Source organism: Salvia splendens, chromosome 1 (assembly GCF_004379255.2).
Source record: "Salvia splendens isolate huo1 chromosome 1, SspV2, whole genome shotgun sequence".
Lineage (NCBI taxonomy): Eukaryota > Viridiplantae > Streptophyta > Magnoliopsida > Lamiales > Lamiaceae > Salvia > Salvia splendens.
In genome coordinates this window covers 16,948,829-16,965,361 of record NC_056032.1, presented here as the reverse complement: position 1 = coordinate 16,965,361, position 16,533 = coordinate 16,948,829, and the positions used below count along the sequence as shown (strand labels likewise).

General features: G+C 42.4%; 1 protein-coding gene across 1 annotated transcript; it reads left to right on the top strand.

Annotated features, from left to right (window-relative positions):
- Positions 1–2,640: 2,640 nt before the first annotated feature.
- Positions 2,641–16,533, top strand: LOC121744385 (peroxisomal nicotinamide adenine dinucleotide carrier-like). The gene is made up of 11 exons (XM_042137910.1): positions 2,641–2,953; positions 3,121–3,198; positions 3,301–3,375; positions 14,214–14,344; positions 14,414–14,468; positions 14,649–14,750; positions 15,397–15,465; positions 15,541–15,648; positions 15,737–15,805; positions 15,977–16,028; positions 16,131–16,533. The coding sequence occupies exons 1-11, from the start codon at positions 2,873–2,875 to the stop codon at positions 16,313–16,315; spliced, it is 1,005 nt and encodes a 334-aa protein (XP_041993844.1). The 5' UTR covers positions 2,641–2,872; the 3' UTR covers positions 16,316–16,533.

Below are 16,533 nucleotides of genomic sequence, written 5' to 3'. Positions count from 1 at the left end.
CTAGATTGGTTCCCTCATGCCATGCTTCTTCCTTTTCGAACATCTCCCTAATAACGAACACAGATATGCCTCCTTGCATATTCCTTGTCATAGCTCTTGTGATTGTCCTTCCGAATGCCTCCAACGGGTATGTGGTTTGATGCGGAGCATCCATAGGCACGTCACGTGTGCTCATTTTTGTACCGAATCGGGAGTAAATAAAATGTGCTCCCTTTTCCCATTGAAGATGACCCACTTTCCTTTCCAGTTTGTCCCAACCAAGATGACTCATTACTAAAAATGGAAAAACCTTTTAGAGCATATCCAGTGGGCGGATGTCCCACTCGGACATCCACTAGGACTTCCCAAAAACACCTTCTGCCACGTCACTAGGACTTCCCATCCCACTGCCACGTCACTAGGACATACCCTTCACAATCCGCCCTTCCCATCGCCCTTCCCACTAGGACTTCCCGCAATAATAAAAAAATCACAAATTCACAAATAAACCAATTTACGTTTACGGAAATAAAATTTCAACACGAACACGAACGGGAAAAATTATCAACTTCATTAAAAAAACATACATGATTTGAAAAAAAAAATTACATAGTAATAAAACAAAAAAAGTAATAACATCAACGTCAACCCCTCCGTGTCCAAACCTCTTCGATAATATCGTGCTGAAGTCGAACATGGGCATCTGTTTGCCGCATGTCGGCAAATGCACGCATCCGCTCAACCTCTCCATGAGGTACCCCCATATTCACATTCGCGGTGGCCACGCCGTGACTTGGACCTGCACCCGTATCATCTTCATTGGTCCACTGCAGTTCCGCAGCTTCATTTTCGACAATCATGTTGTGCATTATGATACATGCGTACATGACATCGCCGATGTTGGGAATATACCACTGCCGTGCAGGACCCTTTACTACCGCCCATCGACTCTGGAGCACACCAAATGCCCACTCCACATCCTTGCGTGCTGCTTCCTGACGGCTCGCAAAGTATGACTTCTTTTGTCCGAGCGGATGCTTGATTGTCTTCACAAAGACGGGCAAGTTTGGGTATATCCCATCCGCCAAATAGTATCCCATATTGTGCTGGTTGCCGTTGGCGACGAAACTGATGGCGGGACCAACGCCATTGCACTGAGCGTTGAACATGGTCGACGACTGGAGAACGTTGATGTCGTTGTTCGACCCGGCGACTCCAAAATAAGCATGCCATATCCACATCCGGTAGTCAGCTACAGCTTCAAGGATCATCGTGGGATGCTTGGCTTTGAAGTCGGTAGTGTACATCCCCTTCCAGGCGGCGGGGCAGTTCATCCACTCCCAATGCATACAATCTATGCTGCCCAACATCCCAGGGAACCCGTGCACCGACCCATGCATATCTATCAGCCTCTGGCAGTCTTCGGGGCTCGGACTCCGAAGATACCGCTCCCCGAATATCGCTCTCACGCCCGCGCAAAAATTTCGCAGACACTCGACGGCTGTCGACTCGCCAATGTGAAGGTACTCGTCGAACATGTCGGCCGCGCCTTCGTACGCCAGTTGTCTGATTGCGACAGTGCACTTCTGTAAGGGCGTGAGTCCGGGTTTTCCAACTGCATCCTCCATGATCCTAAAGTACAAGTATCTTCTCTCTAAAGCACCCACGATATGCATAAACAACGGACGATGCATCCTAAAACGTCGCCGGAATAAGGCATCCCCAAAACGCGGCTGCGGAGCGAAGTAGTCTTGATACAACCGAGTATGTGCAGCAATGTGGTCACGGGGTATTGTAGTTCGACGACGGATCGGCCAATGTACCGCTGCCTGCTGCCGCCGCTGCTCCCTCTGGTGTAGCAGCCTATCTATCGCACCTTCCACAACGACCTCCAATTCATCCTCGCTATCACTGTCACTAGCCATTCTAGATATACTTGAAAATAGAGATGTAGAGATAGAAACTTGTTAACACAAGTGGTGCGAATGAAATGAAGTTCAACGAGCCGTATATATAGAGTTTTAAAACAAAAAAAATTAAATACCGGACGTCCGACCCACGCCACAATGGCGGACGTCCGCCCGCCCGTCGCCCCCACGTCCGAGGACATCCGACGTCCTTACGGGACGTCCGTATCCGAGTTGAAACGCCACAATGGCGGACGTCCCGGTCGCCCGTCGCGGATGTCCGACCGGACGTCCGCCATTGGAGATGCTCTTATCTCTACTTTATTTTCTCTCTCTTACTTTACTCTCTCCACTTAACACATAAAATCTCGTGCCACCCAAGGAAGGGGTCATCTTCCTTGGGACGGAGGGAGTACTACAACTTGTCGTACCACATCCCCCAGTTATCTTAACTAGAAAACAATGAGTTTAACCGTGATAAATTTTACTACCTCCGTCTTTTAAAAATAGAAACTTTTAAAATGTGCAATGATATTAATACACAAATGGTAAAATAAGAGAGAACAAGAAAAAAATTGATAAAGTAAAAGAGAAAAATGGTTGGTGTAGGTTGATGTTAGTAGATTGTGGGGGTCCCCTTCCTAAAATAAAAAAAAATTAAAAATATTTATTTTTAAGAGACAACCAAAATAAAAAATAAAAAATTACTAGTAAACACATCTACTATAAATCCCATTTGAAAGGAATTGAAAATTAAACCCCTATAGTCATCTAAAGAAGAACGCTGATAAATAAGGGGATTAATCAATTGTCCATGTGATTGTGATTTTGGTGTTGAAGAGAAGAGAGCAGGCACTTTCCGCGTGTTTTTCAATAATTTAAGCACGCAAGCTTCCAAATTCGGAGATACTCAACTCTATTTTTTTCCTTCTCGCTCTAGATCTCTCTTTCATTTCCCCAAATTCAGTCCTTCAGTTTCCGGAATTATGTCGGACGCTTTGATCAACGGCCTCGCCGGCGCCGGCGGCGGAATAATCGCTCAGCTCATTACATATCCTCTCCAAACTGTAAGGACTTTTTGTTTTGTTTTGTTTTTTTTTTAAATTTTATTTTCATCATATATTTTTTTCCCCTTTTACTTTCAGTTTGACCTCTAAATTGTGCAGTTAACTTCATTCTTTTGAGGTATTGGATGTAGTGAAGTGTGTATGTTCACGATCCTTCGTTTTGCTAGGTAAATACTCGGCAACAAACAGAGAGAGATCCGAAGAAGGAGAGGAGGAAAATTGGGACTTTAGAACAAATGTATCAGGTCATCTCTCTCTCCTGTGGTCCAATTTTAAAATTCTACTGTTGATCTTCTAAATTGAATGTTTCACTTTCTGCATAATGGAACCCTTGAGATCAAATGCAGGTTGTAAAGCAGGAAGGGTGGGAGCGGCTATACGGAGGATTAGCTCCGTCGCTCGTCGGCACTGCTGCTTCTCAGGTCAGTTTTTTTTTATATTTTAATTTTACTTTTTTTCAGCTCTTCCTTTTTCCCTCGGTTCTGGTGTGATCATCATGTATAGCTTTCTAATTTTTTTATTGTATTTTTTAATTGCCTACACAATAAACGTAGAAAAAGAGCTAGGGTTTTGCATATCTTGATTGGAATTATGGCTAATAAATTTGGGGAAGTATTTATTTTTTGTTCAAGAAATTTAGGTTATTATTAAAAGTGCTGCAAATTGTTGATTTGTGCCATTTCCGTAAATTATTAAATGTAACTTATACAAGCTGCCAACATATGATGAAGACGGAAGCCCTAAACCATATTGTTGGGTGAATGTGGTCCCGCTTAGAGATGCCCACGGTTCGAAAACCGGCGGTTCCGGTTCGGAACCGCCGGTTCCGGTTTTGGCGGAAGCGGAACCGGAACCGGACCGTGAGGCTATTTCACGGTTCCGGTTCCGGTTCGAAAACCGGGCGGTTCCGGTTCCGGTTCGGAACCGCCGGTTTTCCGGCGGTTTTGGCGGTTCCGGTTATTGAACCGGCGGTTTCGCCGGTTCAATAATTTTTTTTTTTTTTTTTTTTTTTTTTTTTTAAATTTGAAATTTGGCTTTATACAACAAATCGGAACAAGACAATGCATAATTCAAGCACAAATAAGACGAATAAGGAGAAAATGAAATAAATTTTATTGATTTTGAGTTGTAAGTTGTAACGGACAACGATACATTACAATTTACAATACATAAGTATACAATACAACAACATACAACAATGTAATATAATTTACAAGTGTCGTCGGGCGTCGGCTCGTCGCCTCGTCGGACTCGGAAGGTAAATTTAAAAAAAAATGAAATGGGGGGGAAAAAGGAAAAATTGAAAAGGGCTTGAGATCAACTTAAACTTTCAAAGTTAAACTTTTCAAATTTAAGTTGAGTTGCCTACGTATCCACAATTTTATTGAGGAATCAAAGCCCACGTAGTTCTCTTACCTTGGGATCAACCCTTTTTTCTTGCAAAATGTTGCCCATTTTCTAAGCAAACACATATCAACACGCTATATACACATTGCTACATTTCTAATAGGGGCAATTTGATCTTCCAAAGCAATCAATGCAGCAATGTGTATATAGCGTGCTGATATGTGTTTGCTTAGAAAATGGGCAACATTTTGCAAGAAAAAAAGGTTGATTCCAAGGTAAGATTTCATAGATCATTCAGGATGCGGCTAAGTTGTACTTGAAGATCATTAAAATATATTCCGCATTTGATATTTATCAAATGGGGAATATATTTTAATGATCTTCAAGTACAACATAGCCGCATCCTGAATGATCTATGAAATAGGGGGAAAAAAAAAAAAATTGAAAAGGGCTTGAGCTCAACTTAAACTTTCGAAGTTAAACTTTTCAAATTTAAGTTGAGGTGCCTACGTATCCACAATTTTATTGAGGAATCAAAGCCCACGTAGTTCTCTTACCTTGCTTACCTTTTTGGTCGGCAGTGCTCGCCGTTCACCGCCCCCGTCGACTCATTGCTAATGTTGAGTGCTATCGCTTCTGACCTCGTCATCGCCATCGGAAGAAAATTCTTCACCATCACTCTCTACACGGAAGTCGAAATCCGGCTCTTGTGCTCTCATGTCCGCCTTTGCCCAATCGTCAAGTAACATAGTGGCTTCCATGTTCTTGGCGGAGAGATTGCTCCTTTTGTCGTTTAGGACACAACCGCCGACACTAAAAGCTTGTTCAACGGCGACGGTGGAAGCGGGGAGGGGGGAACGGCGAATATCTCCTTAGCCATGATGGAGAGTATCGGAAACTCTTTGTCATGTGTTCCCCACCAATTAAGGACGTCAATTTGTTGAGTAGGAGGACCTGCATCTTGAAAAATAGAGCGCGATTCCAAATATATATCTAATTCACTAGTCGCTCTAGTCCTATTGGTTGTAGTACCGTATAGATCTTGCAATTGTGATACTACGTCGGGATCGATCATGACATTGGAAAAATCCCCTCCACCAAAATCAAATGTAGAAGGACTAGGAGGAGCACGTACCTGGTGAGCGGTGTTATACCGCATTTCATATTCCGCGTAGAGAGAACGAAGTGCACTATCTAACCTATGTTTGATTTCATCAACATCCGGAATACTTAGTTCGAAGCATTCTCCTCTTGTCAAGCCCATTTCGCGGAGTTGAGAAAAATCCAAAGCGTGCAAACAACCATAGTACATGTCTAAAATTTTATAAACACCATGCAACTTCCACTTTGGATCCAAGCATTTTGCAATCAAAAACACATTTGGAATACGTGAAAAATATTTTAACCATTTTTCAACCATGTAAAACAAAATAGCCTTCAACTCAACGAATTGAGTATTTTTCACACAAGTTTTAAAACCAATTGCCACATACATGCAATGCTCCAAAACGCGCACAGAAGTAGGATAATAAACACCGGATAACTCAACAGTGGCATTTTTGAAAGCGCGGAATAATCGAAATAAATCCATGCTGTGGTCCCAACAAGCGGGTATCAAAATCAAATCAGAAGGAACATGAGGACAACTTCTAAAAAAATCACATAAATACTCAATGTGGTTCAAAGTCGACTCCAACATATCATATGTCGAGTTCCACCGAGTTGAAACATCCAAACGAAAGTTGGTGTACCTGCATTGCTTACCATGACAATATCTCTTCCAAGCTCTACCAATAGGAGCTTTGTTATGAATCAACTTCACAGCAGTTCTAATAGGATCAACATACTTTTGCCACAAATCGATGGCATCTTGAACACACAAATTCAAAATATGGGCAATACATCGCACATGGAAATATTTACCATCAATAACAGGAGAACATGCACTGATTAAATCATCTATGCTAGCAGTGTTAGCGCTAGCATTGTCAAAACCAATAGAAAAAATTTTATTGATCAATTGAAATTCATTCAAAACTTGAATGATCAATTGAGCAATTGCTTGTGCAGTGTGTGGTGCGGGAAATTCCCGAAATGCAATCAAACGTTTGTTTAAAGTCCAACTGTGATCAACGAAATGCACCGTGATGCCCATATACGAATTTTTACAAAAACAATCAGTCCACACATCAGAACAAATAGAAACTTTATGCCCTAAGTTAATAATAAACGTACCTAATTGCGCCTTCTTTTCCATGCATTGTCGAACAACGGCTCGCGTCATTGAAGTTCGACTCAATTTTCTTGCAGCGGCATTATATACTTGCCGCATACTCGACTCAAAAGCATCGTTATCAAAAGCATTGAATGGAAAATGTTTCATAACGGCAAATCTAGACATCACATTAAGAGCATTTTTGTGATCATATTTCAAAAGAGTATTGCTACACATACCTGATGTTTGGGATGAACCCGTCGTCCCACTTCCGACTCCATGTTGAAAGTTGAGTTGAGTTTGGGTTGGAGCGATACCAAACTCGACCGGATGCGCTTTCTCCAGGTGACGGGTAAATGTACCGTACCCTCCACCCTTTCGGAATGTGTATACGTTTTCGCAATAGTTGCAATACACATTATAAGTGTTTGGATCGTTACTATCTTGTACCCTCTTGAAATGTTTCACGAAGATGTTTGAGGTTAAAGACCTTTCAGCTGGTCTAGGAGGTTGAGGAGGTTGTCCACGTCCACGACCACCACGACCACGCCGACTCCTTGGTGGTGGTGGGGGGTGGCATTTCTTGAACCTCTTCTACCTCCTCCCCCTCCTCCTCGTCGTCATCATCATCATCATCATCGTCTTCATCAACATTCACGGGGGTTGGACTTTGTTGGGAATAGGCACCGCGACCGGGAGCACCACTACCGGTACCAACATAAGCATCGCCTTGGTATTGAGAGCGAGAGAGAGCAATAGCATGTGCCACATCTTGCTCTTCTCGAGCCTACAAAATAATATTTGTATTGTAAATACAAAATAAAATTATGAACAATAATGAAATGTAATTCAAAATTAATGAAATTAGTAGATAATAAATATTAACCTGCCACTCATCCATGTTCATTTGAGAAATTTCATCAATAACGGATCTCCGAGATGGCCTCTTGGCCTTTCCCTTTCCCTTATCAACACGACCTTCTCGGGATGAAGACATATTGGAATGGTATGTAGAAATGTAGAAATATGGAATAATATATTTTTTTTTGTTTTAGTAATTGAGAAAGAAAGACAACTTATAGAACTACGGGAACAAGTATAACTGTATAAGTGTATAACAATGCGTAATAAGAGTAGCAATTGCGTAATTAAATGGAAGCACAATAGCACAAATGAGAAATTGGAGACAAAGAGAGAGAATTGAGAGATTGAAGAGAGAAACTCTTATTAACACAAGAGTGGGGTGAATGTAAATGAGGATAGAGGGGGGTATTTATAGAAAAAAATGAGGGGGAAAATGGAAGAATTCGAATTTGAAATTTAAAAAAAAAAAAAAAAATTTGAATTTTCACAAAACCGGCGGTTTTGGCGGAAAACCGCCGGAACCGGCGGAACCGCCGGTTTCCGGGCCAAAACCGCCGGTTTCCGGGCCAAAACCGCCGGTTTCCGAAATAAAACCTCCGGTTCGGTCAACGAACCGTCTGCAAAAGCTGCTCCATTGTCGCCTCGTGATCCGCGCCGCCTCGAAAGTCACTAAACCGGCGGTTAACCGCCGGTTTTTCCGGTTAACCGCCGGTTAACCGCCGAAAAACCGGCGGTTTCGACCGTTTTTCAGCGCCGGAACCGGCCCTCATCCACCTGCCTCGATTTCAGCGCCGGAACCGGCGGTTCCACGGTTAACCGCCGGTTCCGAACCGTCCCGAACCGCCGGTTCGGTGACGGTTCCGGTTCGAAATATCTTGAACCTGAACCGGACCGCGAACCGAATTGCGCCGGTTCCGGTTCGGGAATATTGCGCCGGTTCCGGTTCCGGTTCCGGAACCGCCGGTTCCGGTTCGGCGGTTAACCGCCGGAACCGGAACCGGTGGGCATGTCTAGTCCCGCTCATTGAATGGTGTGCCGGCGGTATTTGCGTGTTATAATTAGTCTTTATTTTATTTGTTGATAGGCATAATGGAATAAGGGTGGCCACAATAAAGCGAACACCCCAATAGCCCCGCCCCAATTTTTGTCCATAGCCTCAGTTTTTTTGTCCATAGCCCCAAAATTTTGTTTCCGCCCACTATGGTGAACACTTCCAATAGCCCCCAAATTTTATAATCAATTTTTCATTTTAAAATGTTTTTAGTTTCAATCAGGTATAATTAAAATTATCGCAATGTAAATAATTAGAAAACGAGGTAATTGAGGACGAATATTCATTGTATTGCAAAAGGGTAAAATTATACAACGAAAATTAAAAAAAAATATAACTAAAAATTCACACGGCGCTGCCACCTCCCCTACGTGCCCACACTTCTTCAATCAAATCGGCCTAGAGTGTGGTATATGATGTCGTCCTGCGCATATCAGCGAAACGTTGGATCAAATATTCATTGCTCCGTGGTACGCCCATCTGGATCGGCGCGAAGGCAACACCGTGACTTGTCCTTGCGCCATCTTTCGGTGCCCAGCGCTCTGCTGCAAATCCTTCATCTTCTATTATCATATCATGCAATATGATACATGCTAACATAATATTCGCGACATCATCTTCGTGCCAAACTCGTGCCGGACACCATATAATAGCCCACCGCGATTGGAGGACACCGAAATCTCGCTCAACATCCTTCCTAGCACCCTCTTGTTTGCGCGCAAAATATTGTTTTTTCGGTCCAACCGGTTGGCGGACAGTCTTGATGAATACGGGCCACCGCGGATATATCCCATCTGCCAAATAGTAGCCCCTACTGTACTGCGTGCCGTTGGCTACAAAGCTGATTTCTGGACCCTCCCCCGGCACTCATCGTTGAAGAGCGGCGATGACTGAAGAACATTGATGTCGTTGTTCGAACCTGCCACACCGAAATACGCATGCCAGATCCGCAAACGGTAGTCCGCAACGGCTTCCAGAATCATCGTTGGATGTTTGCTTTTGAATCCAGTTGTGAACTGGCCTTTCCATGTCACGGGGCAGTTCCTCCACTCCCAATGCATGCAATCGATGCTTCCCAACATTCCTGGGAAGCTGTGGATCGAACCGTGCATATCCAGCAGGCTCTGACACTCATCAGGGGTGGGCTTACGTAGAAACTCCCCACCAAAAATTTCCTGGATCCCCTTACAAAACTTCCTAAGCACCTGGAGGCCAGTCGTTTCACCAATCTGTAGGTATTCATCGAACATATCGGCTGGTCCGACGTAGGCAAGCTGCCAAAGTGCAGCGGTGCACTTCTGTTGCGTAGACAGCCCGATCCGGCCCACGGCATCACGCCGGAGGGTGAAGCACCGGTAATGCTCCGCCAAATTCGTCGCTATATAGTTGAACAGCCGTAGCGACATCCTGAATCTCCGGCGGAATATCTAGGGTGGATAACGAGGTTTATCCAAAAAGTAATCAGCCATTAGACGTGGTCTCGTGGGATGGTCCGCCGATGCGTAATCGCACAAGGGATCGTCGCCTCCGCCTCCTCCGCCAAGCGCGCCGCATCTTCTTGGGCGGCCTGGTGTTGCACCTGTTGAATCAGAGCATTCCAACTGTCTCTCCACAAATTGTCCATTTTTTACCACAAATTCTAGTGAGAGAAATTTTGTGTGATGAAGGGTTGGAATGGTGTGAAAATAATGAATGGAATGGAGTGTATTTATAGGTGAATTAAATTGAATTAAAAAAAAAACGCCGCCTATAGCCGCGCCGGGCATCCATCCACTATAGGCGCCCGCACTATCCGCCGCGTCCGCCCCCGACTCGCCGCGTCCTCGCCCCGGAGTCGGCGATCGCCCGTCCGCCGCCTACCGCCCCCATCTCCTCGTCTGCCCCGGGGGCGGACAACTCTCCCACTATGGATAGCCCCGAGATAGCCCCGAGGCGCGGCTATAGCCGCGCCTAACCATTGTGGACACTCTAAAGTATAATTCTTCTGCCTCGAAAAATCAAACTGAACTACTTAAAGATATAGTACTATTATTTTACCAATCTATTCCAGGGTGAAGATGCTCTATTATTTTAAGTACTAAGCTATTATATATTGGTTATTTTAGTGTAATTGGATTAACTTGATTGATCAATATTATCGTAATGAGAAATCATATAAATTGGAAGTGCGGAATGCACGCTTCTTTGAATTCATTATGATTAGACGGGGGTTCGGGGGCAGTGCCCCCGAGTTGCGGGGTCCAAGTGGCAGAGCTCCTGGTTGGGGTCGAGTTGCCAGGTCAGCTTGGAAATTTTTTATTTCCATTAAAGTTGCTGTGTAGAAAAATTCATCCGGAAATATAATTTCTGATAGACGAAGGACTGATTTGCAATTTTCGAGACTCCTTAAAAACTGTTAAAATCAGTTAAGAAATGGAAGAGACGCAATGCTTCATGAAGAGACGTGATGTTTCGTTTGAGGCCTCTTCTTATTGATCTTTTTCGGTTCAAAGTGGATCGCAGAATTAATATACGAAACTTCTAAAAACCTGAATTGTATCCGATCAAATATTGGTAGAACCACCAAATTGATTTGATCTGAAAGTGTTGTTCACGCCTTTCAGTATATCCAGTTGTTCATGTTTAGTAAATTTCCATAACATTCTACGATGTAGATACTTTATTATCTAATTATCTAGTATTGTACTCCCTCCGTTCCTTGTTAATAGAGGCGCTTCTTTTCAGCACGGAGATTAACAATAGTGTGTTAAGTGAATAGTGAATAAAGTAGGAGGGACGAAAAGAGATTAAAGTAAGAAATATAGTTACTTTTTGCAAAAAAAAATAGAAATGACTCAATTATCTTGGAACTTCTCAAAATTAACATGGAACGAATGGAGTATTATTTTACCAAGCTATTCCATGATGAAGATACTCTATTATATAACCTGTATCCTACTCTTAAAGATTGGAGTTGGCCCTATCTAAGACAAAGGTTAATTAGATTGTTCAAATACCCTGGTTAGTTGCCCTCTCTCGTGCTTTCTTTTGTCCCTCTTTTATAGATGTAAGGAGAGAACTGATGATATATATATATATATATATATATATATATCAATGAATTGCTGTATTGATGTATACATTGAGACAACAAACACATTATGACACCATATTTGGCTCACAGTAAAAATCACCATCTACCTTTGTGCAACTAATTAATTCATGCACTTCCTTTGTCCAACTAATTAATTCGTGTTTCTTAGAACTGAGCCCTGGGGTTAACTGCAGTTTTAGTATAAGCTCCAATGAAATAGTAATAACTAAAGCAGAAATTTCTGGTGGGCATGTACTTTCTGATCAAGGAGAAGTGATGTAATCAATTTTTTACTTAGAAAAACCTCTTGAATATTAGGAGGAATATTTGTATGTCCCATAATTTACAGGCCAACTGATTTAAGCCCAATAATATCACTTACACAAGGTCGTGTTTGGGGTGATCTAGGTTGTTGTCCTAGGGGTCTCCAATGCAGTTGTGGCACCACTAACAAGTGTGATGGTAGCCGAGGGAAAGGGGTATCGCGGCAAGCTGGGTGGTGAAAAAGATATTTTCTTTTGTTTTCTTTATATTGAAAGGGGTATCTTGAGATTGTTTATTTTCCCCCCAAATAAGCCGTATAAAGTGATGTCATTTTGGTGATATAGGGCACCCAAAATTTTCACATCGGTTCTTTTATTGGAGCAAAAACGCCACATGTGAATCGGGTCGGATTTTTGAATGATGGAAATTGGCCTCGGGATATAATTGAAAGCGTTTGGTATTTGTTGGGTAAGAAATTGTTATTTCCAGTGTATTGGATATTTCTTAGAGCAAATGATATTATTGGGTTAAATTAATATATTTGGCCAGAATAATATTTTGTTGGAGTATGGAGCTTGATGTATTTTAGACCCAATATGTTTCCTATCCTGTCTAGGATTTGTTTCTTTAGGATATAGGAGTATTTACTTATGATATGTTTCCGAATATGACCAGAATTATGGTTCTCTATATTGCGTATATATAGAGATGTTATCTCATTGTAAATTTGCAACCAAAAATTATATACTGAAATCTTTGGTTTGACGTCTCCCTCAGACATGGATATGCATAGTATTGAACTAGGTAAACAATTTATGTGTTCGTCTCGTTTATATTCGTGAGTATCTGTCTTTATTTACCAACAAATGGTATCATAGCCTAAGGTTCGAGTGAGAGAAATCACGAAGAACATAGACGGCCACCTAGGGTACAAGCCGAAGACTGAGGTTGTCGACAGGGCACTTCGGGTGCTGTTTTTTCCAAGGGTGTGCGAGTGGGGATGAGCAGTAAAGATGGAGACGCATGGTCACGGGGGAAGCTGGCTGAGATTACCCTCGAAAGTAGTCGGTCAAGGAGACCCGACGTCCCTTTGTGGCTCTCAGCAACTGAAGGAGTAGGAGTAGTAGGTCGCACGTTGGCAGGGGTGAAGCCAGGGCGTGGGTGCCCTCGGCATGAGGTGTGCGGACGTAGACCACGGGCAAAGGACGCCGCAGGCGGCCGGGTGTGCTGAGGCTGCGGGCGGCGTATGTGCAGGGAAGCAGCGGTCGGGCCTCGGGCCAATGGGAGACGCGAGTTCGGGTGCTGAGGGCAGCCCAACATGTGAAGGGGTGCTGGACATCGGATTGCGAGGCGTTGGGGATAGAAGGCTCTCTGCAGGCCTTGGCAGGTGCGCAGGGGCTATGGATGTCAGGGGATGGAGGCATCGGAAGCTGAAGGCCCTTGGTATGGCGTCGATGTGAGCAGTTGGCATCGTGCCAGAAGGTGCTACAGCCAATGGGAGACATGACCTTAGCCAAGGCGCCTCAACCACTCGGTGGTGGGGTGCAACAATCAAGGTCAGCATTAGCGACTTGCAGGGTCAGTGTGCGGGTGCGCAATTTAGGCGACGTGCACGGGTCCGTGGTTGCCGGCAACAATGGTTATGGCTCGACGCAGACGCAAGCATATAGTCATGTAGGGTCCACACACTTAGGGCGCAGTCGACATGTTGGCGCAAGCCGAGCGCAGTTCTGTCAGGCGGCTGAACAGTGGGAGAAAAGCAGTTTGCCCGGTAGGCGCCAACAGGTGCTAGCAGGGCCATTAACGTCAGGCGCATGCAGGCTTCCAGTGCGGCCATAAGCTTAGGCGATGCTAAGTGGATGTAGGGTGCAGATCAAGAAGATGTGGTTACTTGAGAGTTGTCAGGCTCCAAGTGGGAGATTGTTAGAGTACTGAGCCTGATGTATTTTATTCCCAATATCATGTCTAGGATTATGATATGTTTCGTAGTGTACTTATGATATTAGGCTTAACTTCTCTATATTGCCTATAAATATAACTGCTCTTTCATTGTAAATTGTGCTGCCAAAAATTATATAGTGAAACTCATGGCTTGACATTACCTGCAGATGTAGATACGCATAGTAATGAACTGGTAAACAATTCATGTGGTCGTCTCATTTATATTCGTGATTATCTGTGTTTATTTTCCAAACATATCCATAGTAATAACAGGTACACAATTAGAATAAATATGTGCACAAATCTATGGCAAATTGTTATCATAAATCTCTGATGTTAAATCTGGAGAACTACTATGAAAAGTATAATAGTTAATAGACTCCACCAAATTGTGAAATACTAGATGAAGTATAAATTCGTGGTTTTAATTTTCCGGATGTCCTTGGTATCTGAGTAAAAAATTTGTAATCAAGATGTCCATATAACTGCTACTCTTATTTTACAGGGTGTTTACTATTATTTCTATCAAATATTCAGGAACAAGGCCGAAGCTACTGCTCTTGAGCGAAAGAGAAATGGATTTGGTGATGGATCAGTTGGAATGCTCTCATCGCTTGTAGTTGCTGCCATGGCTGGGTAATATAGTATTTGGAAGTACAATTCATTTTGCACTGATGAAATTAAAGAACTTTTCCTTTTTAACAGGTGTGTAAACGTGCTGCTGACAAATCCTATTTGGGTGGTCGTGACTCGCATGCAGGTCATCATTCATCATGTATCTTTTCTTAATTCAATAAAAATTTCTCTGCGTTAACTGTTTGAGCGGTGCTAAAAAACTGACGATTGAACATCAATTGATCAACTATGATTAAATGTTCAAAGAAGCTACTTGAAGTTTTTGTTTGGCATGTATTTAGTTTATTCTTGGTGAAAATTGCAGACGCACACAAAGAAAAGCCAACCAAATTCTACAGGTTTGCTGTCTCCTGAGGATGTAATTCCTTCTGCAGTGGAACCTCCTCCCTTTGGTACTAGCCTTGCGGTATGTACACAGTTTGAATTTTTTTATTAGAATGCTAGAAAACAATATTTGCACATGAAGTGTTTCACTCATTCACATATATGAAGGGTTTCACTCATGATGACTCATCAACTCATATTGGACCCAGAGTTATATTTTTGACTTCGTCAAAAAATGCTTGAATTTATGTAGGTTGCCTCGTTTGTTTGGTTAGGTTCACCATAAAGTCATGGTGTAGACCTATTGCTTGAATTGATTTATATTTTTTGGTGTTTTAATCTACTCTCCTTTGACTTGGAAAGTAAATTTTTCTGTGGTGGATTCCCTGAACCCAAATAGGTAGATTTGATATATATTCTGTTGTTTCACATATGTTCCTTTACCCTTTTTGTGACTGTTATTGTTTGACCATTAACTTTTAAGTATGTAGTTTAATAAAACACTGGTGCTGCTCTTACTATGTATCTCATATCTTCACTTACTCATTGCCCTTCAAATTTGTTGACCTTTATTAAATCATATTTTACCTCCCTAAACTTATTATCAGTAAATTCTGACAACGATGCTTCTATATGGCTTTGACTTTAAATGAATTTAGACTGTGTACCATGCACAAGCACTATATTCTTAATCCTCTTCGGCTGCATGAGTGTGTTCTTGTCCTCAGATTCAAGAAGTTTATGGTGAAGGGGGAGTGTTGGGATTTTGGAGAGGTGTTTTACCCACCCTGATCATGGTATGTGCAAAATTACTCTCTAAATATATGTGCTTTTGCTTTCTTATATATTGATAATCATTGATGTCGTCTCAGGTAAGCAATCCTTCAATACAGTTTATGCTGTATGAGACTCTCTTGAAGAAGCTGAAGAAGCGACGGCTTTCAAGCAATAAGGGCAACAGTAATGTCACTGCCTTTGAGGTATTTTTTTTTATTTCTCCAGTGCATCTAATACTTCACTATCCAGATTTGGATTTTCATCTTAAAGATTACACATCATAATGGTTAGATATTTTTGTTGGGAGCTATGGCAAAACTTGGAGCTACAGTAGTGACATATCCTCTTCTGGTTGTCAAGGTAACACTTCAATTTTATTGCAGAATTTCTACGTGATCAGCCTATTCTATAAGTTGGTTCCACACATGAAATATGTAGCAGATAAGTAGCATTCATGATCGAGCAATATCTGATGTATAGTGGCTGTTTCCTTGGGTTATTTAACATTACTTGAGGTTTCTCTTCTGGCAGTCGCGGCTTCAAGCAAAGCAAATAGTTGCTGACAAAAGGCATCAATACAGAGGTTTGTATTTGTGGCTGCATCCTGGACTCTCTCATCAGAAACATACAAGCTCAAATTACATAGGGTAGATTAATTGAGTGGGTGCTATTCGACAATGTGCAGGCACGTTGGATGCCATCTTAAAGATGATAAGATATGAAGGTTGCTACGGTTTCTATAAGGGCATGAGTACAAAAATCGTACAAAGCGTGCTTGCAGCTGCTGTGCTTTTTATGGTGAAGGAAGAACTTGTTAAGGGTAGCAGATGGTTGTTAGCAAGTGATCCGGTGAAACTGAAACAACGGTGATGTGCTACTGTGTCGTGAAGTTACTGCTCCCGGAAAACTTATACTACTGGAATCCCAAAATGGATACATTATAAAAAATAAATATAAATGTTATCAGCAAAATTATCATTTTGTGGCAGGTTTGCTATGCCGCTGCGTGGTTTATGTGTACACTAGTCCGCCAAGTCTGTAACATGGACAGAAAATGGATGTTAAAATTAGTCTCAGATTATTCATCA

Bases quoted from the DNA above. Each gene is read 5' to 3' on its own strand.
- LOC121744385 (XM_042137910.1), top strand. From the start codon at position 2,873: ATGTCGGACGCTTTGATCAACGGCCTCGCCGGCGCCGGCGGCGGAATA. The intron at 2,954-3,120 runs GTAAGGACTTTT...TCGTTTTGCTAG, and splicing joins TTACATATCCTCTCCAAACT to GTAAATACTCGGCAACAAAC. The intron at 15,466-15,540 runs GTATGTGCAAAA...ATGTCGTCTCAG, and splicing joins TTTTACCCACCCTGATCATG to GTAAGCAATCCTTCAATACA.